The following is a 27,437-nucleotide window of genomic DNA, read 5'->3' on the forward strand; positions in this document are numbered from 1 at the left end:
GACCTCATGTTCTCCTCCAGACATGGGTCCCAGACCTCACGTTCTCCTCCAGACATGGGTCCCAGACCTCACGTTCTCCTGCAGACGTGGGCCCTAGACCTCACGTTCTCCAGACGTGGGTCTCAGACCTCACGTTCTCCAGACGTGGGTCCCAGACCTCACGTTATACCAACAACCTCAAATATACCAAAGGGTCATAAGCAGCTTTGGGTTTTCCCTGGTTACATAAATACAGCCTGGAGTTATTATGAATACTTGTTTGTTTGCTAATGTATAGAAGCAAATCTGTGACAATGTTTTGAATTTTATAAGGCATTGAATACTTAACCTTTTAGATGCGTGAGTTCTAAATATTTCCGACGGTCCCCACAGCGTAAGTTATTATTCCGAAACAGGAGCTAGCTAGCTTTGGTTAGCTTCTGGGCTAACTTACCTAGCATAATACTCGTAGCAATGCTACTACCATGCTATTGTTACTTGTTAGCATAAGTACATTTTGAAACCATACTAAACCGTTTGTCGCATAGTTTTTGTCTATCGGAAAATATTCAATTGTAATGTTCGAAATCGCATATATGCGACGTTACGCTGTGAGACCCGCATTCAAGCGATCACATATGTGCGACACTATTTCTTAACGGGTCAATATTCAAATGTAAACACCACTGAATTTGTTGGTTTTAAATGCACCTCTTTTAATATTTAAATATTAATTTATTTCAACGTAAAAAAAAATTCTGATCCCAAAATTCAAGGTTCAGAAATTCTAAAAGAACAAAATTCAGGCTGCTCAAATTAAAATGGTGAAATTCAGATCCAGAAAATTTGAACCCAAATCTTTTTTTACAAAATATTCTGATTGCAAGGTCTGGGATACCCAGTGTTTTTTTCTTTTGGCTCTATTATTAGATTTGTTTGCATTTTTGGCATCTGAATTTTACTGGTCTAATTTGAGCTGGGATACCAAGGTATTGCTTGCCTCAGACCCAACCTCTCTCCTCAGACCCCAGCCTGTGATTGGATGACTGATCTGCATGTATGACTGCCTGCAGCGAAACCTGGATGAGAGGGGCCCGAGGAGAAAAAAAATATTGCAAGATCCGGAATTTTTTTCTATTTACATTTCTGAAACTTGAATTGTTATTTTTTTATTTTGGGGATCTGAAATTTACTGTTCGAATTTGAGCAACCTGATTTACTGAATCAGATGGATCAGATTTTTTTTTCCATTTTAAAGAGGTTAATTAAAAACCAACAAATTCGGTGGTGTTTAAATTTCAATATTAAGTATTCAATGCCTTTTAAAATTCGAAACATTATGTCACTGATTTGCTTCCATACTAATGATTTTACACCAAACTTTTTACACCAAGAATAATGAACCTGGACACATCTAATTGCTGTCTCTTCTGCCCCCAGATGTGCAGCAGCTCTCTCTCCCGGAGCCCCCTCAGATTAAAGAAGAACAGGACCTGTGGACCAGTCAGGAGGAAGAGCTGCTCCAAGGACTGCAGTCTGAAACTACAGACTCCATCTTCACTTCTTCCAGTGTGAAACATGATTCTGATCAAAAGGGCTCCTCTGAATGTTCACATGTTTTCCAGATTGTTAAAGTGGACGACAGAGAAGGAGACTCTCTACCCACCAACACAACTGAGGAGCAAATTAAAGCAGAGCCTCATGTACAAGACTTTGCAGCACCAGAACCAGACAGTGACTCTCAGCCTCTCTCTGTTGTAGCTCCAGACTGTCCGGCAGCTCAGAGTTTGGAGGAAGAGGAACATGGAGGAATGATGCTTTTACAGAACAGAACACAAAACAATGAGGCTCGTCCAAGGGACAATAGACCACAGGGAAGTCACACAGAGAAACCTCATCAGTGTCAACAATGTAAGAGACGATTTGCTGACAAAAGTGCTCTTCTTAAACACATGAGAACACACTCAGGGGAGAAACCATATCAGTGTCAGGAGTGCAGTAAGATCTTTAGCAGTAAACATGCTTGGCTTGCCCATACGAGGACACACACAGGGGAGAAACCATATCAGTGTCAGGAATGTAGTAAGATGTTTCGCACTAAAACCCAATTATTTGTCCATATGAGGACACACACATGTGAGAGACCGTATCAGTGTCAGGAATGTAGTAAGAGCTTGAGTAGTAAGCAAAATTTGATTCGCCATTTGAAAACACACACAGGGGAGAGACCATATCAGTGTCAGGAATGTAATAAGAGCTTTATCTCAAAACACAATTTGCTTGCCCATTTGAAGGCACACACGTGTGAGAAACCATATCAGTGTCAGGTATGTAGTAAGAACTATAGCAGTAAACACACTCTGCTAGTCCATATGTGGACACACACAGGGGAGGGACCATATCAGTGTCAGGAATGTAGTAAGAACTTTAGCAGTAAACAAAATGTACTTGCCCATATGGCAATACACACATGTGAGAAACCATATCAGTGTCAGGAATGTAGTGAGGGATTTAGCAGTAAACACACACTACTAGTCCATATGTGGACACACACAGGGGAGAGACCATATCAGTGTCAGGAATGTAGTAAGTTGTTTAACAGTAAACAAAGTCTATTTGTCCACATGAGGACACACACAGGGGAGAGACCATATCAGTGTCAGGAATGTAGTAAGAGATTTAGCTACAAACGTGTTCTCATTAGGCATATGACAACACACACACAACGTTGACATCTTTCCATGAAACAAAGACCATTTTGGGGGAAAGGGCTGCTGCTGAACTGATGTTGTGTAAACCTAGCGTGTAGGACCTAAACCAACCTTCACCTAAACCTAGGGTGTAGGACCTAAACCAACCTTCACCTAAACCTAGGGTGTAGGACCTAAACCAACCTTCACCTAAACCTAGGGTGTAGGACATAAACCAACCTCAACCTAGGGTGTAGGACATAAACCAACCTTCACCTAAACCTAGGGTATAGGACCTAAACCAACCTTCAACCAAATATGTCAACACATTACACACCCTAACCCTAACCCAATGAAGAAACATCATGGAGAGAAATTCCATCAGTGCTGAGTGTTGTTTCTATATCAGTTTCAATTACTAAATGTGTCAACAAATAGGGTTGTAGAAATGTAAATTGTATTTGTGTTCAGAGATGACAAATCTGAAGCAATTTTATCAAATGTTATGCATGCCAACACATTAACTCCTGTCCAGCAATATTTTTAATAAAGTGTTTGTAGTCGAGCTGCTGTGTTGGTGACTGGTCCTTGCTCCTCTGGTGTGTCCATGCTGGTTTGGGGACAGAGTACAGACATACTATCATTTAGACCATCAGAGCTGCCTAAAGATGGTGGTTGTTTCTATGACAAGTGCTCTGGGGCTGATGGTCAGACAGATCCTGGATCAGGACACTGGGGGTGATGGTCAGACAGATTCTGGATCAGGACTCTGGGGTGATGGTCAGACAGATCCTGGATCAGGACTCTGGGGGTGATGGTCAGACAGATACACACACACACACACACACAGGAGTTGTCAGGAAAGTGAATGTTTCTACATTTCTGATCACTTTGGGGTGTGGTTGCATCCTGTGCTGCAGTCTCAAAGCAACAAGGAGTTTTCCAGCTTGAATTGGCCTCAACGCTGACAGCCAATCGGCTTCCTTGGTGAACTATAAATCCTTGTATGTTTCCAACCCAAGGGACTGTAAGGACTCTTCTAGAATATCTAGTGTCACCCCTGGCAACACCTCAGTGATGGCGACGCGCAGAAACGCCTTCTCAGACACTTCTGGAATCAAGGAAGAAGACAACCCCAGTTTTCATGATTACAAATTACAACAGTAATTAGACATTTAGTCAAGTAACACTGTGACACTGATAAGAGAAACATGAAGTAACTTTTGAGGGAAAGGACTGCTGCTGAACTCATGTTGTGCTTGTGTTTAGGTCCTACACCTAAACGTAGGGTGTAGGACCAAAACCATCCTACACCTAAACGTAGGGTGTAGGACCTAAACCATCCTACACCTAAACGTAGGGTGTAGGACCAAAACCATCCTACACCTAAACGTAGGGTGTAGGACCAAAACCATCCTACACCTAAACGTAGGGTGTAGGACCTTAACCAACCGTCACCTTTACCTAAGGGTGTAGAACCTAAACCAACCTTCACCTAAACCTAGAGGTGTAGGCCCGTGGAGTGATTTGTAAGTTAAGAGTAGAAAAGGGAAGTCGGCTTTGTGCAGCAGCATCTTGCACCTTTTGCATATTCTTGACGAAGGTAGAGTATTTAGGAGAGAGGAAAGAGTACATTGCACAAGACCAGTTGGAAATGTAACAAATGCCTGTGTTAGTTTTTACAGTCTACATTTTAAACTTAAAAGGTTTTACTGGCACTTTCTTTCTTATTAGCAAAGTTGTTTCTTAATTCATTAATACAAATTATTTATTTATTACACAGAACAACACAAGGTCAGACTGGGCACTGACATTCTTGGAACAAGACAACGCAAGCAACCTAGCATAACATATAAGTACTAAGAACATAAATTACATCTATGATAAGCTCAAATAAAATAGATTTAAAATAATAGTAATAAACATCCTAATATACAAAAAAAGTATGCAATATAGATAATACACATTATACACAAATACACATAATGACAAAAAAACTCACAAACCTGATTGGGAAATACACTAAGACATTCAAAGGTACGCAACAAAAAGTCTCCTTACCATGGCTAAACAATGACACTCGTCAGCTAATGAAAAAAAGAGACTATTCATTGAAAAAATCGCTGCTCTCCAAAACAAATACCGATCTCCTCATCTTTAAAGGACTGAGAAATGCAGTAGTCAGAGAACTGCGTAAAGCAAAGACAGCCTATTTTATGCAACTAATTGAGGAATCTGAAGGAAATAGTGCATCCCTATGGAAGCACCTCAACAGTCTTATTAAACTCAAGTCTAGTCAACAAAAAAACAATTACAAAATTGGAAGTGAATGGACTTATCAGCACTAACAATTCATCTATTGCAAATGAATTCAATAACTTCCTTATCCAGTCAGTGAAGGAGCTTGCTGAGAATTTTGAACCAGCAACCATAGCACAGACCACAAAATCGGAGCCATCAAAGCTTTTCCTAATTAAGGAGGTCAGTCAGGAAAAATTACATAAAATCATTAATAAACTAAATAAGTCTAAGGCAATGGATGTGTTTGGGTTGGACACTGCCTTTATCAGAACTCACTGTTCTTCGCTGGTTAAACCTGTAACCCACCTGGTAAACCTTTCCATCAGAGTGGGCAAATTCCCAAAAAGTTGGAAACAAGCCATCATTACCCCAATTTTCAAGGCTGGTGCAAAGGATCAAGCGGGCAATTATAGGCCAATCTCAATATTGCCTGCTCTTTCCAAAATCTTAGAAAAGATTATTACAGAACAGCTAGTAGAGGAAAGATCTGGAAAGCAATAAACTTATCAACTCCAAACAGTTCGGATTTAGACCAGGGTACTCTACAGAAATGGCTAAATGCTACCTTACCGAGAACATCAAGAGTAAGTTGGACAAGGGTAATGTTGTGGGAGCTGTGTTTATAGACCTAAAAAAGGCCTTTGACACAGTGAACCACAATATACTCTTGAATAAACTCACCACCTTCAACTTCTCTGAACATGCTATCGGCTGGTTTGCATCATATCTGGAGCAAAGAGAGCAATGTGTTAAAATAAACATTGAACTCTCAACGCCACTACAATCCACAATGGATATCTCACAGGGCTCCATCTTGGGGCCTCTGCTTTTTAGTTTATATATAAATGATTTACCAACATGCTGTCAGTCAGCCAACTGTCAAATGTACGCTGACGACACAGTAATTTATGCATCAGCCAGGACAGCAAGTGCAGCAGCAGAGACCCTGACCAAGGAAATGGAGGGTATATCCCAGTGGCTCAAAGATAACCATCTGACGCTCAACGTCAAAAAGACGGTATCTATGTGCTTCTCTATAAGAGGGAAAGCCAAGTGTCCTATAAAAATAGCCCAAGGGGCAACAGAGGAAGTTGAGGAATTTAAATTTTTAGGTATTATTTTGGATTCCCACCTCAAATTCAATAAACACATTAACAAACTCTGTAAGATGGACAAATCTGAACTGTTTCAGAATGATAAGGCATCACATACCTGTCAAGGCAGCTTTACTGTTTTTTCATGCCATGATACTTTCTCATTTATCCTACTGTGTTACTGTATGGGGCCAAGCCTCCCAGACAACAGTCAAACCCATAAACATCATTACACAAACAGGCACTGAAAATAATGGATCAGAAACCAACTATGTGGCACCACTGTTTGATTTTACAGAAATACAAGCTTTTTAATTTTGATAGTTTTATGAAGTTCGCTTTTCTTAAACTGACTTTTAAATGTTCCAATAATTTAGCTCCAGCCGTACTCTGTCCTTTTGTGACAAAAACAAATACAAGAAGAGTGGCCACTAGGGGGGCAGTGGGTGGCAACTGCATAGTAGAGGTGCGCAAAACCACTTTCGGCCAATCATGTTTTTCAGTGATAGGGACCCATTTATGGAATAATTTACCAGCTCATGTGGTCATGAATCTGTGAAATGTTGATATACTAATATATTGCATCTGCTGCATGATTATGTAACTCACACTATGCAGTAAATTGTATTTGCCTAACTTTTTAGAAAGGTCTGACCAGGGACTGGGGTTGCAAATTAGCCTATTGGCTAAAAACCTTTTATGCAACACATCTACAACATTATCTATGTATGTAATAATGTGCGCTGCATTGTCCCTGACAAATAAACAAATTACAAAATAAAAAAATGTCCATATCAATGTCCATTCAGAAGCCTGATGACCCTTGGATAGAAACTATTGTCCAGTCTGCTTGTGCGAGACCGAATGCTACGGTATCGCCTGCCAGAAGGCAACGGGGTAAAAAGACTGAATGATGGGTGGTAACAATCTCTTAGGATCCTGCCTGCTTTACTGAGGCAACGTGTGTGGTAGGTGTACTGTAGGGCTGGGAGCTTCCTGCCGATGATGAACTCAGCAGACCGGACCACACTACGTAGGGCCTTGCGGTCCCTGTCTGTGCAGCTCCCATACCACACTGTAATGCAACCAGTCAGTATGCTCTCTATAGTGCATCTGTATAAGTTAGTGCGGATGACTGAGTCCATACCAAACTTGTTCAGTCTCCTCAGGAAGAAGAGGCGTTTCCGGGCCGCTTTGACCACCTTGTTCGTTGACCAGGTGAGATCATTGCTGATGTTCACCCTGGGGAATCTGAAGCAGCTGACTTTCTCCACTTCGGATCCGTTGATGTGTAGGGGTGCATGCTCCTCCTCCTGCCGCCTCCTATAGTCCACAATCATCTCCTTGGTCTTACTGACGTTGAGAGAGAGGTTATTCTATTGACACCATGATGTCAGGGTGTCAACCTCCTCTCTGTAGGCTGACTCATCACTGCCAGAGATGAGGCCCAGAATGGTTGTGTCGTCAGCAAACTTAACAAGGAGGTTGGAACTGTGCATACCCATGGAAAAGCATACCCATCTAGAACAGGTATCTAATCTACCAGACTGATCACCTTCTGAGAATAGAGAAGGGAAAGGACAAGGTGTGAATCGTGCTTCAGAACTGCTTTGTAATATAGTTGTTCCATTAGTATTTTTTCATATGTTCTGTAGATTTCAATACAACTGACAGATTATTATTTGGTCAACATTTGGCCATAAATGCTGTAGTTGCCTGTTGCTTTGATAACTTAAAAGCGATAGCCTATATATTTTTGGACGATCTGGTAACTTTAATTTAACTTTAATAAAACATAAATTGGATAACTACAGCTCTTACTTTGAAATCTGTTTAATGGTGCCCCCTGCCACTATATACCCGGACCGATATTGGTGCAACACTGTACTGTTTGAAAACACAACTCGGGCTCAGGAAGAACGACAAATTATTTTTAATGGAGGTTGTCTCATTTTCTACACTCCACCGTTTGAAATCTATGGACATGAGCTGATAGTTGTTGACAATGCGTTGGTTCAGTAAACGACGCAGCTATGCGCTTCCCGAGACTAGCCTGCCCGGAAGTAAAAAGAAGCTCGATGTTGTTCACATCCGACAGGAGTTGTGCGTCGCTACTTTTTAACACTAAGGAAGGACCCAGGTGCTATTAGCTAACCTCTTGTGCAGAGTATCACTTTTACTCCACCAAAATGTCAAAACTAGACTTGTTTCGAGGATTTATCCGTGAGAGACTAACAACGGCAGCTTTGGAGATTTTCGGGGCAGTTGAACAAACGTTTGCTGAGTACAAAGAAGAAATATGTCGTTCCAAGGAGGAGAGCGCACGGTTAAAACGGTTGTTGGACTTTGTTACTCCACCGGAGATGCAGCGACACCGAGCAGGTAGGGTGACACGAGAACGCAACTCTTTGTGGAACGAGGTAGCAACGTTCAGGAATCCCAAATGATCCTGAATGTAGCCACGAGAGCAGACTGACAAGATGGTACCCGGTGTTGCACCGAAAGCTGTGACCCATCAGAAACTGTGACCGCAGAGGGCGCTGCTGCACATCGTCTGCCCGTGCGTGGTTGACAATGGAGGGCAAAGAAGAGCGGCTACGCAAACGGCGTAAACATTAATACATTACATCCACGGGTGCAAGCTATATGATTTTTCGCGGTTTGTTATTGCTTCCTCAGAAGAAAGAGTAAACCGCTGATGACCATATTAACCACCTCAGGCATAGTAACATATGTTTATCTGAAAGTAAATAAAATGTATTAAGTATATTTTCTCTGAAATGTTTCTAAACATGTAGGCTATATCTGTGTGACTGCATGCACGAGTTACATTTGTAATAACCTACCTAAAACCGTACACTTGCAATGTTTTTGCAAAAAATAAACATTTTCTGAGATGTGAAGGACAAGAATATCGCAGTATTTAATGGCCTTTATATGCAAAGGATTCACATCATGGAGTTGTGCCCCGCACTAAGATTACCCCAGTCGGCTTGGATAAGGGTTGCAAAATTCCAGGAATTTTCAACGTTGGAAACTCCATCACAACAACAGCCCTTCTTGACACCATCCAGTGTGTCCTCACACCTGATCACATGGTTTCTAACTGCCAGACAAGTTAGGCTGCATCTAACTGTTGTCTTGCCTCTTCTGTCCCTAGATGTGCAGCAGCTCTCTCTCCTGAACCCCCCACAGTTTAAAGAGGAACAGGAGCTGTGGACCAATCAGGAGGAAGAGCTGCTCCAAGGACTGCAGTCTGAAACCACAGATCCTAGATTTAACAAGGAGTCCAAGTTTTTAAACATCAAAATGTCTCAATTAAATGAGATTAGAGAACTTTTTGGTGAAATACTGACAACGGCAGCTTTGAAGATTTACTGGGCCGCTGAGAAACCGTTTGCAGGGTACCAGGAAGAAATCTCTCGTTCCAAGGAGGAGAGCGTGCAGCTCCAACGGCTGTTGCACATTTTTACTCAACCTAAGATCAAGCTACAACGAATAGGTCTGATATTCATACCTTCATGTCTTTCTCTGCTGTGTGTTTAGGGGGGAGGGGGACATGACAAAGCTCACTTGGGTGTTACAGAGAGCTGAGATCTGGGGACTGTGAAGGCAGTAGCATATCACATCATTTTCCTCCTCGTCAAAGCGTTCTGTGAAGCCTCAGACTGTTCCCTGACTAACCCTGTAAACACAGACTGTTCCCTGACTAACCCAGTAAACACAGACTGTTCCCTGACTAACCCTGTAAATACAGACTGTTCCCTGACTAACCCTGTAAACACAGACTGTTCCCTGACTAACCCTGTAAATACAGACTGTTCCCTGACTAACCCTGTAAATACAGACTGTTCCCTGACTAACCCTGTAAATACAGACTGTTCCTTGACTAACCCTGTAAACACAGACTGTTCCCTGACTAACCCTGTAAACAGACTGTTCCCTGACTAACCCTGTAAACACAGACTGTTCCCTGACTAACCCTGTAAACACAGACTGTTCCCTGACTAACCCTGTAAACACAGACTGTTCCCTGACTAACCCTGTAAACACAGACTGTTCCCTGACTAACCCTGTAAACACAGACTGTTCCCTGACTAACCCTGTAAACACAGACTGTTCCCTGACTAACCCTGTAAACACAGACTGTTCCCTGTAAACACAGACTGTTCCCTGACTAACCCTGTAAACACAGACTGTTCCCTGACTAACCCTGTAAACACAGACTGTTCCCTGACTAACCCTGTAAACACAGACTGTTCCTTGACCAAGGTGGTCAGGACCCATTAGATGAGAAGTTCCTTTCCATTTTACAAAGTGTTTAATTAGTTATGTTGGTGACTGTGAGACATGATAGGTTGTAGAATAATGAAGCAGGCCACATGTAACTGCTGTCTCTTCGGTCCCTAGATGTGCAGCAGCTCTCTCTCCCGGAGCCCCCTCAGATTAAAGAGGAACAGGAGCTGTGGACCAGTCAGGAGGAAGAGCAGCTCCAAGGACTGCAGTCTGAAACTACAGGCTCCATACTCACTTCTTCCAGTGTGAAACATGATTCTGATCAAAAGGGCTCTGTTGAATGTTCACATCTTGATCAGATTGTTAAAGTGGAGGACAGAGAAGGAGACTCTCTACCCATCAACACAACTGAGGAGCAAATCAAAGCAGAGCCTCATGTACAAGACTCTGCAGCACCAGAACCAGGCAGTGACTCTCAGCCCTTCTCTGTTGTAGCTCCAGACTGTCCTGCAGCTCAGAGTTTGGAGGAGGAGGAACATGGAGGAGTGATGCTTTCTGTAGAAACGATTAAATCAAAGAAAAGACAGAATAAGACCAAAAACAGAGAAGCACATAGTTGTCAAGAATGTAAAAAAAACTTCAGTCGCAAGCACCATCTAGTTAGACATATGAGGACACACACAGGAGAGAAACCAATACAAGTGTAAAATATGCACAAAATGTTTAACAGATAAGCGCTGTTTGCTTGATCACGAAAGGATCCATGATAGATGGAAAGAATATCAGTGTCAGGAATGTAAAAAATGCTTCAATGTGGAGAGATCTTTGTCCACACATGAAGAAACATCATGGAGAGAAATCCCATCAGTGCTGAATGTTGTTTCTATTTCAGTTTCAATGACAATGTGTCAAATAGGGTTGTAGAAATGTAAATTGTATTTGTGTTCAGAGATGCCAAATCTGAAGCAATTTTATCAAATGTTATGCATGCCAACACATTAACTCCTGTCCAGCAATATTTGTAATAAAGTGTTTGTAGTCGAGCTGCTGTGTTGGTGACTGGTCCTTGCTCCTCTGGTGTGTCCATACTGTTTGGGGACAGACTACAGACATACTATCATGTAGACCATCAGAGCTGCCTAAAGATGGCAGTTGTTTCTATGAAAAGTGCTCTGGGGCTGATGGTCAGACAGATCCTGGATCAGGACTCTGGATGTTTCTATATTTCTGATCACTTTGGGGTGTGGTTGCATCCTGTGGTTGAATCCTGTGCTGCAGTACTTACATCTCAGCCTCCAAGCAGCAAGGAGTTTTCCAGCTTGAATTGGCCTCAACGCTGACACTGACAGCCAATCGGCTTCCTCGATGAACTATAAATCCTTGTATGTCTCCACCCCAAGGGACTGTAAGGACTCTTCTAGCATATCTAGTGTCACCCCTGGCAACACCTCAGTGATGGCGACACGCAGAAACACCTTCTCAGTCACTTCTGGAATCAAGGAAGAAGAAAACACCAGTTTTCATGATTACAAATGACAACAGTAGACATTTAGTCAAGTAACACTGTGACACTGTATGGAGATAAGAGGAATCTGAACTTTGAGTATATGATTACAAGAGGATAGAAGACAACAGCAGTCACACTGTCCACATTGTGTGGAGATGAGAGAAACATCTACCACCTGGATAAGAAGTGCTCCAGACATCTTGTTACCTTTATCTTCAGAAAGAGCAACAAAACAACACCTGACACAGCCTTAGTGAGGTGCTGTAAAAACACCTCACACTGTGAAGCCTTAGTGAGGTGCTGTAAACACCTCACACTGTGAAGCCTTAGTGAGGTGCTGTAAACACCTCACACTGTGAAGCCTTAGTGAGGTGCTATAAACACCTCACACTGTGAAGCCTTAGTGAGGTGCTGTAAAAACACCTCACACTGTGAAGCCTTAGTGAGGTGCTGTAAACACCTCACACTGTGAAGCCTTAGTGAGGTGCTGTAAAAACACCTCACACTGTGAAGCCTTAGTGAGGTGCTGTAAACACCTCACACTGTGAAGCCTTAGTGAGGTGCTGTAAACACACCTCACACTGTGAAGCCTTAGTGAGGTGCGGTGGGCTGAATGCTTTGTATTCTTTATAATAGTATGACCCTAAATAACACGCTATTATTGCGAAAAAAGTCCCAAATTGAAAATGTCAGCCGTTTTCTCAATCCTGTAGCTGAGACTCGCCAACGTATTCCTATAAAGTTTAGGCTGTGGCATTCACTATTTGCACGCATCACTTCCGAATATTGAGTAAGACAGGTGAACAACTTTCGGTAAGTAGCAGTTACGTGTTAGTTCTCTCACACAAAATGCATTTTTTTTAGCTTTGATATAGAGCCCCTCTTCTCTGGAACAAATTACCTGTCTCAATTAAGGAGGCTGATACTGTTTCGACATTCAAAATCAGGTTAAAAACGTTCTTGTTTAGTCAATTCTATGACTGTTAAATGTAAGTGTTTGTATGTACTTTCTATGTAAACCTGGGGTGTGTGTTTGTTTGTGTGTATCACATGTAACTTTTACATGTAACATCTAGATTTTACAAATAAAGTAAACCTGTTACTGTATATTGTTATTGTTATAGTTTCCGTTACTAGTTGGTGACAACGGGGGACGGGGCATCATTACCCTTATTATATAAATATAACTTATTTTAGAGTTCTCTCCCTGGAACAGAGTTCATGTTCCAACCGAGGGGGGCTGGCGCTGTCTTAGAGTCTAGGGCTGCATCAAATACCCTTTCTTGCTCTGCTAAATTGCTGCACTAGTCCACACTTGACCGGTGGGGATCTCATTCTAAATATGACTGTAACTGTTAGCTGCTCCTGGCATTCTCTAATCCCTGCTCTCCCCTCTCTGTCCCCCCTCCACACTCTCCTGTAGTGAGTTTTTCTGGGAGTTTTTCCTTGTCTTCCCTGACGGTTTAGGTTGGTTGAGGGGCAGTTCTATGGGTGTATGTGAAGCCCTCTGTGACATGCTTGCGTGTAAAAAGGGCTATACAAATAAATGTTGATTTGATTTGATGATACTCACGATGATTGGCTCTAATTTGAGTGATAGTTTGATTTACCAATTGAAAAATTCTGATTTAAATAAGGGTAGTTCCTAAAGCTTTGTTTACCCATGGAGTGTGTAGCATTCTAGTGAGCTATGTTTGTCTCACAAATTAAGTCTATGTGATGCATGTTCTACAAACTGGTGTTTCACACACGAAACGCTGTCGCATCGTCTAACAGGCTACTGTAATTACGCTAACGCTACAGTGACAGATACATTTTTTTTCTACTACTGGTTCCGAAAGTAAATATCAATAGCCCTAGCGAATGTTGTATAGCACGGTATATTTCACATTTGTGTTTTTTATTATACGGTTACATGGGTTAAACATTCAGTTTAGCTTTTGGTGAAGTTTCGAATGGATTTAAGACACCTGGGTCTGGCCGTGTCACATCAAATAATGAATAGATACAGGATATAGCCTAGTTAGAGCTAGTGAAGTTGTTTTTAGAATCTGACATTTTTAATGCGGGAAAACTCGGATCCTTTACAAAACTGTACATCAAGAAAGTTAGCTTTCTCCTCCCTCAAGCGCGTTTCTAAGCTGGATGTAAACAACTCAACCCGTTCCGGTGATCATTTAATCAAACAAATAAAAATGTGCTCAAAGGATGATTGTGTTGTGTTCTGCATCCAAGACATTGCCTTAAAATTACATCTTCATGAACAGAAAAAAACATTCCTCTTGTTACTTATCCGTAGAAATAACTATCAGTTCAACATCTTCTCGTGTGACTTGTTGGGGCTTTATCAACCATTTGTAAAACATTTAACACTATGTTCTCATTCGGACAAGCGTGTATCGCATATTTACTTTTATTTTGAAGAAGAAAAAAACTGCACTTAAAGTGCCTTCCGCGTACGTTCTCTCGTATGGTCCATGACGTTGACGTAGACCAATTACAACGCTCGACGCAGACCAGCCCATTGCGGAAGCTGCTCATTTTAAGCTTACGTGGGGAAGAAAGGTTGGTGTTTCCATCGCTAAATGGTCACAGCTCAAACCGGACCAATGTCCACGCGAGGATAAATCTATCACAACGCTCCGATATTCCTCCTCCCCTCCCCGCTGGGTAAAATGGAGGACTTCCGCTATTCCTGGGCTCTATAAATGGGAGGCTACGCCGCTGATCTGTGATGCTGCGCCGGCTGCGCCAATCTCTCCGGCAGCTCTTGGTTCTGATGGCACGGAGACCCCAGCTGTTTTGCGGGGCAATAGTTCTGAGCATCCTTTTGATACTAGCAATCAAGTTCACCTGCAGGTAACGCCGTCAACAACTACAACCGCTACCAAGTCGATATTATATTTGCTTGATACTGTGTGATCGTTTCATCCCCTCCTTTAGCTAGCTAAACACACGGAGACTGACGTGTCTTTACGTGAGTTGACAGAAGGATAATCTCCAGTCTGATTTAGGGGTTATTAACTGGACGTGCGTAGGTGATCGTAGTGACACGATCTGTCAGTCTTCGAGACTAATTTTACACAAATGATGAACAATTTTTTGTAAAATGATTTTTCCCTCTTTCTCCATGCCGGTTGGGGCTCGTGCGCGGGTAAAGATTGAGTTAAACGTGTCTTTTAATTTTGTTTTTAAAAGTCATTTAGCAGACGCTCTTATCCAGAGCGATTTACAGTAAGTACAGGGACATTCCCCCGAGGCAAGTAGGGTGAAGTGCCTTTCCCAAGGACACAACGTCATTTTGCCACCTGACTCCCGAGCGTCTTTTCTCTGGGCAGTGCGTCTTTGCTCTCCTTGTCTCATATGCACGCCCGCTCAGTCGTGTTGAGTGAAGTTGCCTGGCAAGTTTGTCTGTTAAGCACACTAAGCAGATGGAGATGTATTGTTTAGTCAACACCCAGTTCTCTCTCTCTCTCTCTCTCTCTCTCTCTCTCTCTCTCTCTCTCTCTCTCTCTCTCTCTCTCTCTCTCTCTCTCTCTCTCTCTCTCTCTCTCTCTTTATATCTCTCCCCCCTCCCCTTCTCTCTCTCTTTATATCCCTCTCTCTCTCTCTCTCTCTCTTTATATCTCTCCCCCCTCCCCTTCTCTCTCTCTTTATATCCCTCCCCCTCTCTCTCTTTATCTCTCTCACTCTATCACATACACACATCAAACCTTTCTCTCACTCCTTCCCTTTCTCCCCCCCCCCTCTCCCTCCCTCCTCCCCCAGCCGAGCAAGGGAGGTGGTGGCCCCCCCCCGCCCCCCCCAGAGGTTCTTCTCCCCTGCGGCCCCCGTGGTTGACCTGTACCTGGGCCAGCTGGACCAGGTGGAGCGTCTCCGCGCCCTGGCTGAGGTGTCCCTCGTCTTCTTCTACGCTCCCTGGTGTGCACACTCGACCTCCGCCAGACAGGAAGTGCAGGAGGTGGCCTGGCGTCTGTCGAGGCAGGTGCAGTTTCTGGCGGTCAACTGCTGGTGGAGCCAGGGGAAGTGTCGCAAGCAGAAGACCTTTTATCACTACCCTGTCATCCATCTGTTCTACAGGAGGTAGGGTGTGTGTGTGTGTCTACCCTGTCATCCATGTGTTCTACATGTGTGTGTGTCTACCCTGTCATCCATGTGTTCTACATGTGTGTGTGTCTACCCTGTCATCCATGTGTTCTACGTGTGTGTGTGTCTACCCTGTCATCCATGTGTTCTACGTGTGTGTGTGTCTACCCTGTCATCCATGTGTTCTACGTGTGTGTGTGTCTACCCTGTCATCCATGTGTTCTACGTGTGTGTGTATTAGGTTCGGTCCTATAGAGTACAAGGGTCCGTTGAAAGCTTCATACGTAGAGAGCTTCATCCTGCGGGTCATCACCCCCCTCACCTACCTTCCCTCACGTGCCACTCTGCTCCACTTCCTGTCCCACCACCAGGTACAGCCCAGCTCACACACACACACACACACACACACACACACACACACACACACACACACACACACACACACACACACACACACACACACAGGTACAGCCCAGCTCACACACACACACACACACACACACACACACACACACACACACAAGTACCATAAAGAACCTTCATCGCATGACCCTCCCCACCCACCCTCCCTCTCTCTCTCGCTCTCTCCCCCTCTTGCTCTCCCCCTCTCTTCCCCTAGCCTGGTGTTGTAGGTTTCTTCCAGTTCAGCTCGTCTCCTCAGCCACGTGGATACCTCATCTACCTCTCCTCCGCTCTACAGGCTCTCAAGAGGGGTAAGCTAACAGCTACATGCTATCTGCTAATGGCGCAACTTCTATAGACCTAGTGTATGGTAAGCTAACGGCTACATGCTATCTGCTAATAGCAAATCTTTTATAGATGTATGTACTGTATGTATGACGTGTATATAGATAGTATGGTAGCTTATTGCTACATTATTTCTACCATCTCATCTCCCTCCCTCCCTCCCTCCCTCCCTCCCTCCCTCCCTCCCTCCCTAGACTTCAGGGGAGCCGTGCGTTTTGGCGTGGTGACGAGTCGCCAGGTTGCGGATGCCATCTCTGTCAGCGAGGACCAGACCATCTACCTGCACCGACACCTCAACTCCTCCCTGGTCAGTGATGTCATCAGCGTGCACCTGGGAGGACTCCCCTGGGTCCCCATGGTAACCTGAGTTAATCTGTGGGTTTTATCCCCCTTCCTCTCCTCCTCCTCCTCTACTCTCTCCCTCCTTCCTCTCCTCTCCTCTCTTCCTCCTCCCCCCAGATCTTTCCACACTGGGAGCAAGGCTTCTCGTCGGAGGCCATCTGCAGCTGGGTGTTCCAGCACCGTGAGACAGTCCTCAGATGGCTGCAGCCTCCCGCCCCAAAGTCCCGCCTCCTGGAGCAGGAGCTGACCAAAGGCCCCGCCCTCCTGCTCTTCCTGCCCCACAATCCTATGCAGCACGACCCCGACCCCCTCCTGATGCAGGTCAGTAACAACAACAACAGCAATAATGACAACAACACCAGATGGTTTCTGAGTGCAGATGTTTCTTCTGTCTCCATTCGCAGGTAGCTGACGTTGCCATGCGCTACCATTCCTGCCCCTCTAGATGGGGACATTATGGTCTGTCCCGGCAGCCCCACTCCTGCTGCCACTCATTGGTCCTGCCCAGGCCCGGCCACGCCCCCAGAGTTTGTGACCTGTGCCTTGTCCAATCACAGCGCTCCAACCACGCTCGCTCCTCTCCCTGCACTCTGAGATTTGCTGCAACAAAGTCCCTCGTCGTGGCGACGGTGGAGGCTTGTAGTCATGTGCCGAGCAGCTACAGTGACTTCGGGCTCTACAGTGCCTGTTGCCGGGGGTTACGACCCCGTGTTGACCCCGGCGTGACCCTGAAGCAGGGGACTGCCCCCCCGGCCCTTCTAGAGGACTGCCCCTCATCTCAGGAAGGGGGCGGGATCACAGGCCTGCTGTGTCGGACCAACAAGACGCTGCGTTTTTACGTGCTGGACTCCGCCCTTCACTGGCCATTGGCTGTGAGGCTTGGGGCGCTAGGCAACGGCAGCGGTCATGAGACGGAGGCTGGGTTGCTAGGCGCCAGGGGCGGGCCGTCATTTGCCACCATCGTCAGCCTGAAGGAGGAAGTTCACTACGTCCTGGACCACCGAGGGTCCACCTCCCTCACACAGAGCCTGGGTGGGTCAGGGGTCAGGGGTCACACAGAGCCTGGGTGGGTCAGGGGTCACACAGAGCCTGGTTGGGTCAGGGGTCACACAGAGCCTGGGTGGGGCAGGGGTCACACAGAGCCTGGGTGGGGCAGGGGTCACACAGAGCCTGGGTGGGGCAGGGGTCAGGGGTCACACAGAGCCTGGGTGGGGCAGGGGTCACACAGAGCCTGGTTGGGTCAGGGGTCACACAGAGCCTGGTTGGGTCAGGGGTCACACAGAGCCTGCAAGTCATGAGTGTCTGACTGTGTGTGTGTGTGTGTGTCCAGAGGACTTCATCAGGAACTTCAGTGCCCCCTACAGTCCTCTCCAGAGACAGCTGGTGGGAGAGGGAGGGGCCGGGGTCAGCCCAACCCCTGGAGATCACGCCCCCCCCAGCCAGGACCGCCCCCTCATCATGGAGCTCACCACCACCACCTTCCTCCCAGCCATCATGGACCCACACAAGGTGTGTGTGTGTGTGTGTGTGTTTGAGAGAGAGAGAGAGAGAGAGAGAGAGTATATATGTATAAAGGTGCGCGTGCGTGTATAAAGGTGCGCGCGCGCGTATAAAGGTGTGTGTGTGTTCCAGGACGTGCTCCTGTTCTACTACACCCAGTGGTGCGGCTTCTGCTCCTCCATCAACCACATCATCATCCAGCTGGCTCGCCTGCTGCAGACGCACACCTCCATCACCATCGCCAGGTAGCCGCCTGGGGGGGGGGGGGGGGGGGGTTTGTATGTGGTGTGTGTGTGTGTATTTTCCTGCTATAGTAACAGGATGTGATGTCATCAGGGTGAATGTGGCGAGGAATGACCTGCCGTGGGAGTTCATGGTGGATCACATCCCCTCTGTACTGCTGCTGCCCAGACACAGGTATACACACACACACACACACACACACAGGTATATACAGTTAGGTCCATAAATATTTGGACATTGACACAATTCTCATCATTTTGGCTCTGTATACCACCACAATGGATTTGAAATGAAACAATCAAGATGTGCTTTAAGTGCAGACTTTCAGCTTTAATTTCAGGGTATTTACATACAAATCAGGTGAACGGTGTAGGAATTACAATACATTTTATATGTGGCCCCCCCCTTTTTAAGGGACCAAAAGTAATTGGACAATTGGCTGCTCAGCTGTTCCATGGCCAGGTGTATGTTATTCCCTCATGGGAGTTCGTTATTTCATTGACAAGGAGCAGATAAAAGGTCTAGAGTTCATTTCAAGTATGGTATTTGTGTTTGGAATCTGTTGCTGTCAACTCTCAATATGAAGTCCAAAGAGCTGTCACCATCAGTGAAGCAAGCCATCGTTAGGCTGAAAAATCAAAACAAACCTATCAGAGAGATAGCAACACCAAAGACCAAGCACACCAAAAGACCCGGAAGACCACGGAAAACAACTGTGGTGGATGACAGAAGAATTGTCATCCAGGGGTTTTTCTTCACCAGGGAAAGCCCTGGTGAAGAAAAACCCCTTCACAACAGTTGGCCAGATCAAGAACACTCTCCAGGAGGTAGGCGTATCTGTGTCAAAGTCAAAAATTAAGAGAAGACTTCACCAGAGTAAATACAGAGGGTTCACCACAAGATGTAAACCATTGGTGAGTCTCAAAAACAGGAAGACCAGATTAGAGTTTGCCAAAAAACATCTAAAAGAGCCTATACAGTTCTGGAACAACATCCTATGGACAGATGAGACCAAGATCAACTTGTACCAGAATGATGGGAAGAGAAGAGTATGGAGAAGGGAAGGAACTGCTCATGATCCAAAGCATACCACCTCATCAGTGAAGCATGGTGGAGGTAGCGTTATGGCGTGGGCATGTATGGCTGCCAATGGAACTGGTTCCCTTGTATTTATCGATGATGTGACTGCTGACAAAAGCAGTAGGATGAATTCTGAAGTGTTTCTGGCAATATTATCTGCTCAGATTCAGCCAAATGCTTCAGAACTCATAGGACGGCGCTTCACAGTGCAGATGGACAATGACCCGAAGCATACTGCGAAAGCAACCAAAGAGTTTTTTAAGGCAAAGAAGTGGAATGTTCTGCAATGGCCAAGTCAATCACCTGACCTAAATCCAATTGAGCATGCATTTCACTTGCTAAAGACAAAACTGAAGGGAAAATGCCCCAAGAACAAGCAGGAACTGAAGACAGTTGCAGTAGAGGCCTGGCAGAGCATCACCAGGGACGAAACCCAGCGTCTGGTGATGTCTATGGGTTCCAGACTTCAGGCTGTCATTGACTGCAAAGGATTTGCAACCAAGTATTAAAAGTGACAATTAGATTTATGATTATGTTAGTTTGTCCAATTATTTTTGGTCCCTTAAAAAGGGGGGGGCCACATATAAAATGTGTTGTAATTCCTACACCGTTCACCTGATTTGGATGTAAATACCCTGAAATTAAAGCTGAAAGTCTGCACTTAAAGCACATCTTGATTGTTTCATTTCAAATCCATTGTGGTGGTATACAGAGCCAAAATGATGAAAATTGTGTCAATGTCCAAATATTTATGGACCTAACTGTACATACACACACACACACAGGTATACACACACACACACACACACACACACACACACACACGCACACACACACAGGTATACATACACACACACACATACACACACACACACACACACAGGTATACATACACACACACACATACACACACACACACACACACACACAGGTATACATACACACACACACACATACACACACACACACACACACACAGGTTTACACACACACAAGTACACAAACACACACACCCAAAGGGCCTTCCTAACGAGCACACCTCCTGTTGCCTTACCCCCTCTGCCGTCTCCTAGGAAACACCTGAGTGTCAAGTTCCCAGAGGACACGCCCCTCACCCTCCCCACCCTGCTCCGCTTCATCCTGAAGCACACCGGCCCCGCCCCCTCCCCTCGCCAGCCAATCAGAGCTCCCGGCTCCCTCCGCAGCGAGATCCAGGAGCTGCATCGCGCCCGGCAGCGTCTGGCCAATCAGCTGGCTGCGTTGTGGCACGAGAACCAGAGACTGGCACTCCACAGTGCCGCTCTGGAGGAGGAGGAGGAGGAGGAGGGGGGGGAGGAGAGGGAGGAGGGGGAAAGGGAAAGGAGAGTGGTAGAGGAGGAGGAGGGAGAGATTGAGGGGGAGAGGGGAGGGAGAGAGGTGGAGGAAGAGGTTGAAGGAGGGAGAGAGGGGGAATAGGGAGAGGGGGGGGGAAGGGGAGAGAGAGATTTAGAGGGAGGGAGTAGGGGGAGATGAAGGGAGAGCGGGAGGAGCCAGTAGTGGTCTAAGGTCTGGTAACCCTGGTAACTCTAACTCAGTAGCAGAACTCTTCTGAATTTCCACTCAGTGCCAACTCACCAATCAAAGGGCTCAGAGCAGCCCAGGGGCTGCACTAGGAGAGAGCAGGCCTACCTCTGAGACCACCAGAACTGTGATGTCATCCGCCTTGTGATGTCATCTCCAGCCGCCACTCTGTTATCCAATGAGACTCTGCCGTGGAGGAGAGAGACACTTGTGTTTAGAACACATCCTACAGTCCACTTTCCTATCAAAGGGATAATAATGTTCTTCCCAATGAAGTCATTTCTTTTGTTGTTGGTAAATTAAATCTATTTTTCCAGGATCTTAATCATGTCATGTAGGAACGCCGTAACTCTTCAGGACTGCTGCTGTTTACATGTGAGATATTGTACAGATTTCTACCGATTAAAACCAGCTTTGATTGATTTACCTGAGTGTCCAGTTCACCTGCTGTCCTGCACTACCTACTGCATCCTGCACTGATAGCTGTGGGAAGGGCTGGACTGGGACAAAAAAATGGCCCTGGCATTTTTTCTCAGACCGGCCCACCACAATCGGTCGGACACCACCCACCAGTACACCATCCTTGCAGTCCCTGTAAATATCTGAGCCACTGCATCTGACACAAGAAACAGAGTGGGAGGGGTGGAGACTGTTAAGAGATGTGATTGGGCCAGCCCAGTGTCAGTATGGAAAATGAACCAATGGGTCGCTGTCCCTGCTTTATGGGCCTGTCATAGTTTTATATATATATTAAATATCATATCGGCCCCAGGTGCGTCGGCCGGTATGCCAGATGTCCAGGCCTGCTGTGCGTGAGAATAGCCAGGGAAGCATGTTGGCCTGTATACTGACAACAGTTCTGCAGTAGGACATCCTGGTAATGTAAGGTATGGCTGTTGGTATAGTATATACTATGACAGAATGAGTATTGCAACTCATCGACTGTTTTTTGTGTCTGCTGCTTTTTGTGTCTGCTGCTGTCAAAATGTTGTGCCAAAGATGAACACCAGAGGGTACTCTCCGACTCTCTGCCTCTCCCCTTTTCCCTCTCTCTCTCCCTCTCTCCCTCCCTCCCTCCCTCCCTCCCTCTCTCTGTCCCTATCTCCCTCCCTCTCTCCCCCTTTCCCTCTCTCCCCCTCTCTGCCTCTCCCCCTTCCCCTCTCTCTCTCTCCCTCTCACCCTCCCTCCCTCCCCCTTTCCCTCTCTCTGTCCCTGTCTTACTCTCCCTCCTTCTCCCCAACCCCCCTCTCTCCCTTCCTCTCCTTCTGGCAGATCTAGTTGGGCAGGTTTGGATCAGTGTAGGACTGTAGCTCAGTGCAGCTGGAACGATACACAATACATCACACTTTATTCAAACACTATGAGAGGCCGTCTATATGAGAGGCCGTCTAGGACAACATTTCTGAAAAACTTGCTCCTCCACATGCACTCATCACTTGTGCTACCCCATGAAATTCTTAAGCACTGTTATACTGATCATGCCAATACATCTAGAATTAACACATTAAAATTAGTAATTTTCATTAGTAATTTATTAATTTAGAAGAGAGTGAGGTGGGGGAGAGAGAGAGAAGGGGGGAGAGAGAGAAGGGAGGGGAGAGAGAGAGAAGAGGGGAGAGAGAAGAAGGGAGGGGAGAGAGCGAGAAAGGAGGGGAGAGAGCGAGAGAGGTGGTGGGAGAGAAAGAGAGAGAAGGTGGGAGAGAGAAAAAGACAAGGGGGGAGAGAAGACAACCTTCCGGTTTTTCCGGAAGTCGCTGTAAAAGGAAGGCAGAGCATACTTTTAACCGACGCGAATACCTCAGCCCGTTTACTGCTTTAGATTTGAAAATAAAAAACAAGAGGGGCAACTTTGCTTCTGTAACAATATAGGGAGGAAATATTGGCTAGTTAAAGTTGGAAAGATATTCACAGATTCAAACTCGAAGCAATAATTAATTACAAGAACGTTGTTAAAACACAAACGCCACCTCTTTCCAACCGTAGTGATATAGACATCGAGCTACAACCTCGTTTTCATGAAAACGAGCCTTTCTCCGAGCTGAACAAATTACAATGCTTTCTACGCGCAGCCGGTAAAGTCAGCAAAGTGCAAAGCCAAACAGCGATAGGCCTACAACAAAAATATTAAATAATGTCACTGTTACACTTGCACAATGTCACCAAATGCACTTGACACATCAATGGCCTCCTGCTGGCTAAAGACTACGGCAAAAAAATACAAATGTTGCCACGTTATGTTATGCTGCAACGGCTGTTGGAATTACAAGTTGCCTGCATATAGCTTATGGAAACTGCGCATGTTTTGAAGTCACAGCACGCATGATTAAACTATTTAGCCTATACCTAAATAAACAACCACATACATTAAAGATTTCTGCATTGTGTGATGGGTAGAGCAACAGTACGTAGATGCCTGATTTACACCTGGGACACACTGCTGCGAATCCAGACGCGCACCGGTCACCAAGCCTTTCACCTCCTCTGAGCTTTCCTTTTTCACATTTAAAGCTGACATGGTAACATGGCATAGGCTATATTTAGGCAACTTGTAATTCCAACAGCCGTTGCAGCGTAACATAAATTGGCAACATATGTCTTTTTTTTGCCGTAGTCTTTATACAATAGGCTACGTGCTGTGGGTCATACAACTCCATGTAGGCCTAGGCTACTTCTCAACTTCGATGATTAACTTTGTGTCGTCAATCTTCCCAAATTTCTCCGTTGGTTTATGATGTAGCCTATGGGTTTCAGTATAGCCAGCAAGGAGGCCATTTATGTGTCAAGTGAATTTGGTGACATTGTGCAAGTGTAACAGTGACGTTATTTAATATTTTTGTTGTATCGCTGTTCGGCTTTGCACTTTGCTGACTTTACCGGCTGCGCGTAGAAAGCATTGTAATTTGTTCAGCTCGGAGGAAGGCTCGTTTTCATGAAAACGAGGTTGTAGCTCGATGTCTATATCACTACGGTTGGAAAGAGGTGGCGTTTGTGTTTTAACAACGTTCTTGTAATTAATTATTGCTTCGAGTTTGAATCTGTGAATATCTTTCCAACTTTATAGCCAATATTTCCTCCCCATATCGTTACAGAAGCAAAGTTGCCCCTCTTGTTTTTTCTTTTCCAATCTAAAGCAGCAAACGGGCTGAGGTATTCGCCTCGGTTAAAAGTATGCTCTGCCTTCCTTTTACAGCGACTTCCGGAAAAACCGGAAGGTTGTCTTCTCTCCCCCCTTGTCTTTTTCTCTCTCCCACCTTCTCTCTCTTTCTCTCCCACCACCTCTCTCGCTCTCTCCCCTCCCTTCTCTCTATCTCCCCTCTTCTCTCTCTCTCCCCTCCCTTCTCTCTCTCTCCCCCACCTCACTCAAATTAATAAATTACTAATGAAAATTACAAATTTTAATGTGTTAATTCTAGATGTATTGGCATGATCAGTATAACAATGCTTAAGAATAACTTATGAGTGCATGTGTATGAGTGTTTCATGGGGTAGCACAAGTGATGAGTGCATGTGGAGGAGCAAGTTTTTCAGGAATTTTGTCCTAGACGGCCTTTCATACAACACCACTTCTCAGCGAGCTGGGGTGGTGCAACCCTCCCCTCTCTTCCTCTCCTCCTCTCTCCTCCCCTCTCCTCCCCTCCTCCTGGCCCGTATGGAGGTGAAGGGGTTAAATACATGCTCATTGTTCTCATTATTATGGTCTGTCCTGTGTAGGACGGTAGGGATTCAAATGACTGTAAACAATTGCTGAAAGGTGTCACCCAGTTCAAACATGAATCAGAATGTCATTGTATTCAAAGGGCATGCAGATCCCTTACACACACACATACATACACACACACACACACACACACATACATACATATACATACACGCATACATACACACACACACACACATACATACACACACACACACACATACATACGTACACACACACACACACACACATACATATACATACACGCATACAAAAAATCTGGCAACTCCAGTGGAAATTGTACCGCCTTGATCTTTTACAACAACCAACCAACATCTTCAGCTGAACCACGCCCACACCTGACACACCTGCTCCCTGAGCAGCCAGCAGCCAGCAGCCAGCTCTCAGGTGTCATTTTGTTATTCACAACGAGACGCAACACTAACGCTGTCCTGAGTCCTGACCCACACCACTGCAGGTGAGTTGGATCTGGCGAGTCAGTGACTCGATCAGATGTATCAGATGTAGTGATTTGATCGGACGTGTAGTAATTTGATCGGACGTATAGTGATTTGATTGGATGTGTAGTGATTTGGTCTGATGTGTAATGAGAGGGCTCAGGTGACAGGTTCAGGTGGCAGGTGTGTTGAGGTCTGAGGTACAGGTGTGTTGAGGTCTGAGGTACAGGTGTGTTGAGGTCTGAGGTACAGGTGTGTTGAGGTCTGAGGTACAGGTGTGTTGAGGTCTGAGGTACAGGTGTGTTGAGGTCTGAGGTACAGGTGTGTTGAGGTCTGAGGTACAGGTGTGTTGAGGTCTGAGGTACAGGTGTGTTGAGGTCTGAGGTACAGGTGTGTTGAGGTCTGAGGTACAGGTGTGTTGAGGTCTGAGGTACAGGGGCCGGTTGCACAAAGCACCTTAAGTTTTTTCCTTAAGTATGACACTTAAGGGTAAATTTCTCCTTAGCTGAGGGATTTACTTAAGGGGGTTGCACAGAATCCCTTAAATGGTTTCCTTAGCTAAGGTGAAACGTTAAGGGATTTACTACATTAAACGTGATTTCACAGCAGTAAAATTCGACCGTTTCCACGGTGACCGCGTCTGTTCAGTTTTATCGTTAGTAGGCCTACATCACCTTACAAGAGCTACAGTAGAGCTAAAAATGGAAGAAAAAAAGGCAAGAAAACCGAATTGGTCAGAGGAGGAAAAGATTGTCCTTCTACAGGAATATAGCAAAAGAAAACACATACTGAAAAGTAAATTCGATCCGCACATAACAGCCCACAAAAAACTACGAATGTGGGAGGAAATAGCAACCAACATAAACTCACGAAGTTTGATCAAATGGTCAATTTCAGAAATTCAAAAAATATATGATAACTTAACTGTAATGTCCAAAAAAGAGATCACGCATTTCAGGAGGGAGTCCAACAAAACTGGTGAGATCAACTTTACTTGTAGGTGTAGCTTACTGTAGTTGCTACACAGTAACGTTTTGTAACATTTACTGTTACAGTAGCTAGTCGAGGTAGACTAGCCGACCCGTAAATAGCCTTCCATTGGGTTTTCGCAGTCGTGGAACATTCTTCTTGGGATAGGCCTACGTTCATTTATATCCATAAACTCGGCCATGTTGCGGATTAAAAATGAACTAGAGGTACCTTAAGTTTTCTTCCTTAGTTTGGTTGCTAAGGTCTTTCGTGCAACGCTTTAACGAACTTTAAGGGATTCCTTAAGTATAAGACGAAGTTAAGGAGAAAACCTTAAATACTTAAGGGAACATTTAAGGAAACCTTAAGGAAAATACTTAAGGGTGCTTTGTGCAACCGATTACATTTTAAGGAAACCTTAACTCTGACTTTAAGGAAAATCTTAACTTAAGGTGCTTTGTGCAACCGGCCCCAGGTGTGTTGAGGTCTGAGGTACAGGTGTGTTGAGGTCTGAGGTACAGGTGTGTTGAGGTCTGAGGTACAGGTGTGTTGAGGTCTGAGGTACAGGTGTGTTGAGGTCTGAGGTACAGGTGTGTTGAGGTCTGAGGTACAGGTGTGTTGAGGTTTGAGGTACAGGTGTGTTGAGGTCTGAGGTACAGGTGTGTTGAGGTCTGAGGTACAGGTGTGTTGAGGTCTGAGGTACAGGTGTGTTGAGGTCTGAGGTACAGGTGTGTTGAGGTACAGGACTACTCAGGTAAACAACACTGTGGTGTTAATTATTTCCTCTACAACTAGTACTGCTACAAATAATAATAATGATCAGTAACCATAGTGATATCCGATAATGATGAAGTTGATAATTATGACGGTAATCCTGAATGAGACAGGCTACATTCTAATCTGTGATGGAGCAGCATATCTCCTGTTCTGTGAGGGAACCGGTCGCCG

At 45.2% G+C, this 27,437-nt stretch overlaps 4 protein-coding genes across 11 annotated transcripts in view; all 4 read left to right on the forward strand.

The window, feature by feature from the left end:
* LOC134009087 (mucin-2-like) overlaps positions 1–1,421 on the forward strand; it is a 2,340-nt gene extending 919 nt beyond the window's left edge. Inside the window, exon 2 of one of the 2 annotated variants that reach the window (XM_062448774.1) lies at positions 177–1,421. In XM_062448774.1, the coding sequence (XP_062304758.1) occupies positions 177–200 (24 nt within the window). In that variant the 3' untranslated portion in view covers positions 201–1,421. Of the gene's footprint in view, positions 1–99 lie in introns of both variants that reach the window. The other variant, XM_062448773.1, reaches the window with a different exon arrangement.
* Positions 1–11,343, forward strand: part of LOC134009055 (zinc finger protein OZF-like) — a 14,959-nt gene extending 3,616 nt beyond the window's left edge. For 3 of the 6 annotated variants that reach the window (XM_062448732.1, XM_062448730.1, XM_062448731.1), the window contains one exon: positions 1,420–2,914. In XM_062448732.1, the coding sequence (XP_062304716.1) occupies positions 1,420–2,711 (1,292 nt within the window). In that variant the 3' untranslated portion in view covers positions 2,712–2,914. Of the gene's footprint in view, positions 1–1,419; positions 2,915–7,908; positions 8,447–9,224; positions 9,567–10,474 lie in introns of those variants that run through there. The other 3 variants (XM_062448733.1, XR_009928223.1, XM_062448736.1) reach the window with 3 other exon arrangements.
* A 2,956-nt stretch (positions 11,344–14,299) lies between these two features.
* On the forward strand, positions 14,300–21,143 carry txndc11 (thioredoxin domain containing 11; the record flags this gene model as incomplete). The annotated part of the gene is made up of 11 exons (XM_062448495.1): positions 14,300–14,666; positions 15,576–15,890; positions 16,135–16,264; positions 16,513–16,606; positions 16,835–16,947; positions 17,100–17,303; positions 17,387–18,014; positions 18,313–18,491; positions 18,615–18,727; positions 18,819–18,899; positions 20,879–21,143. Coding segments are annotated over exons 1-11 (2,247 nt in total), but the record flags the coding sequence as incomplete, so codon positions are not given.
* A 4,363-nt stretch (positions 21,144–25,506) lies between these two features.
* LOC134008668 (uncharacterized) overlaps positions 25,507–27,437 on the forward strand; it is a 38,024-nt gene continuing 36,093 nt past the window's right edge. For both annotated transcript variants that reach the window (XM_062448154.1, XM_062448153.1), the window contains exon 1: positions 25,507–25,540. The gene's annotated coding sequence lies outside the window, so the exon portion shown is untranslated. The remainder of the gene's footprint in view (positions 25,541–27,437) is intronic.

This window comes from Osmerus eperlanus, chromosome 22, assembly GCF_963692335.1.
Source record: "Osmerus eperlanus chromosome 22, fOsmEpe2.1, whole genome shotgun sequence".
Classification (NCBI taxonomy): domain Eukaryota; kingdom Metazoa; phylum Chordata; class Actinopteri; order Osmeriformes; family Osmeridae; genus Osmerus; species Osmerus eperlanus.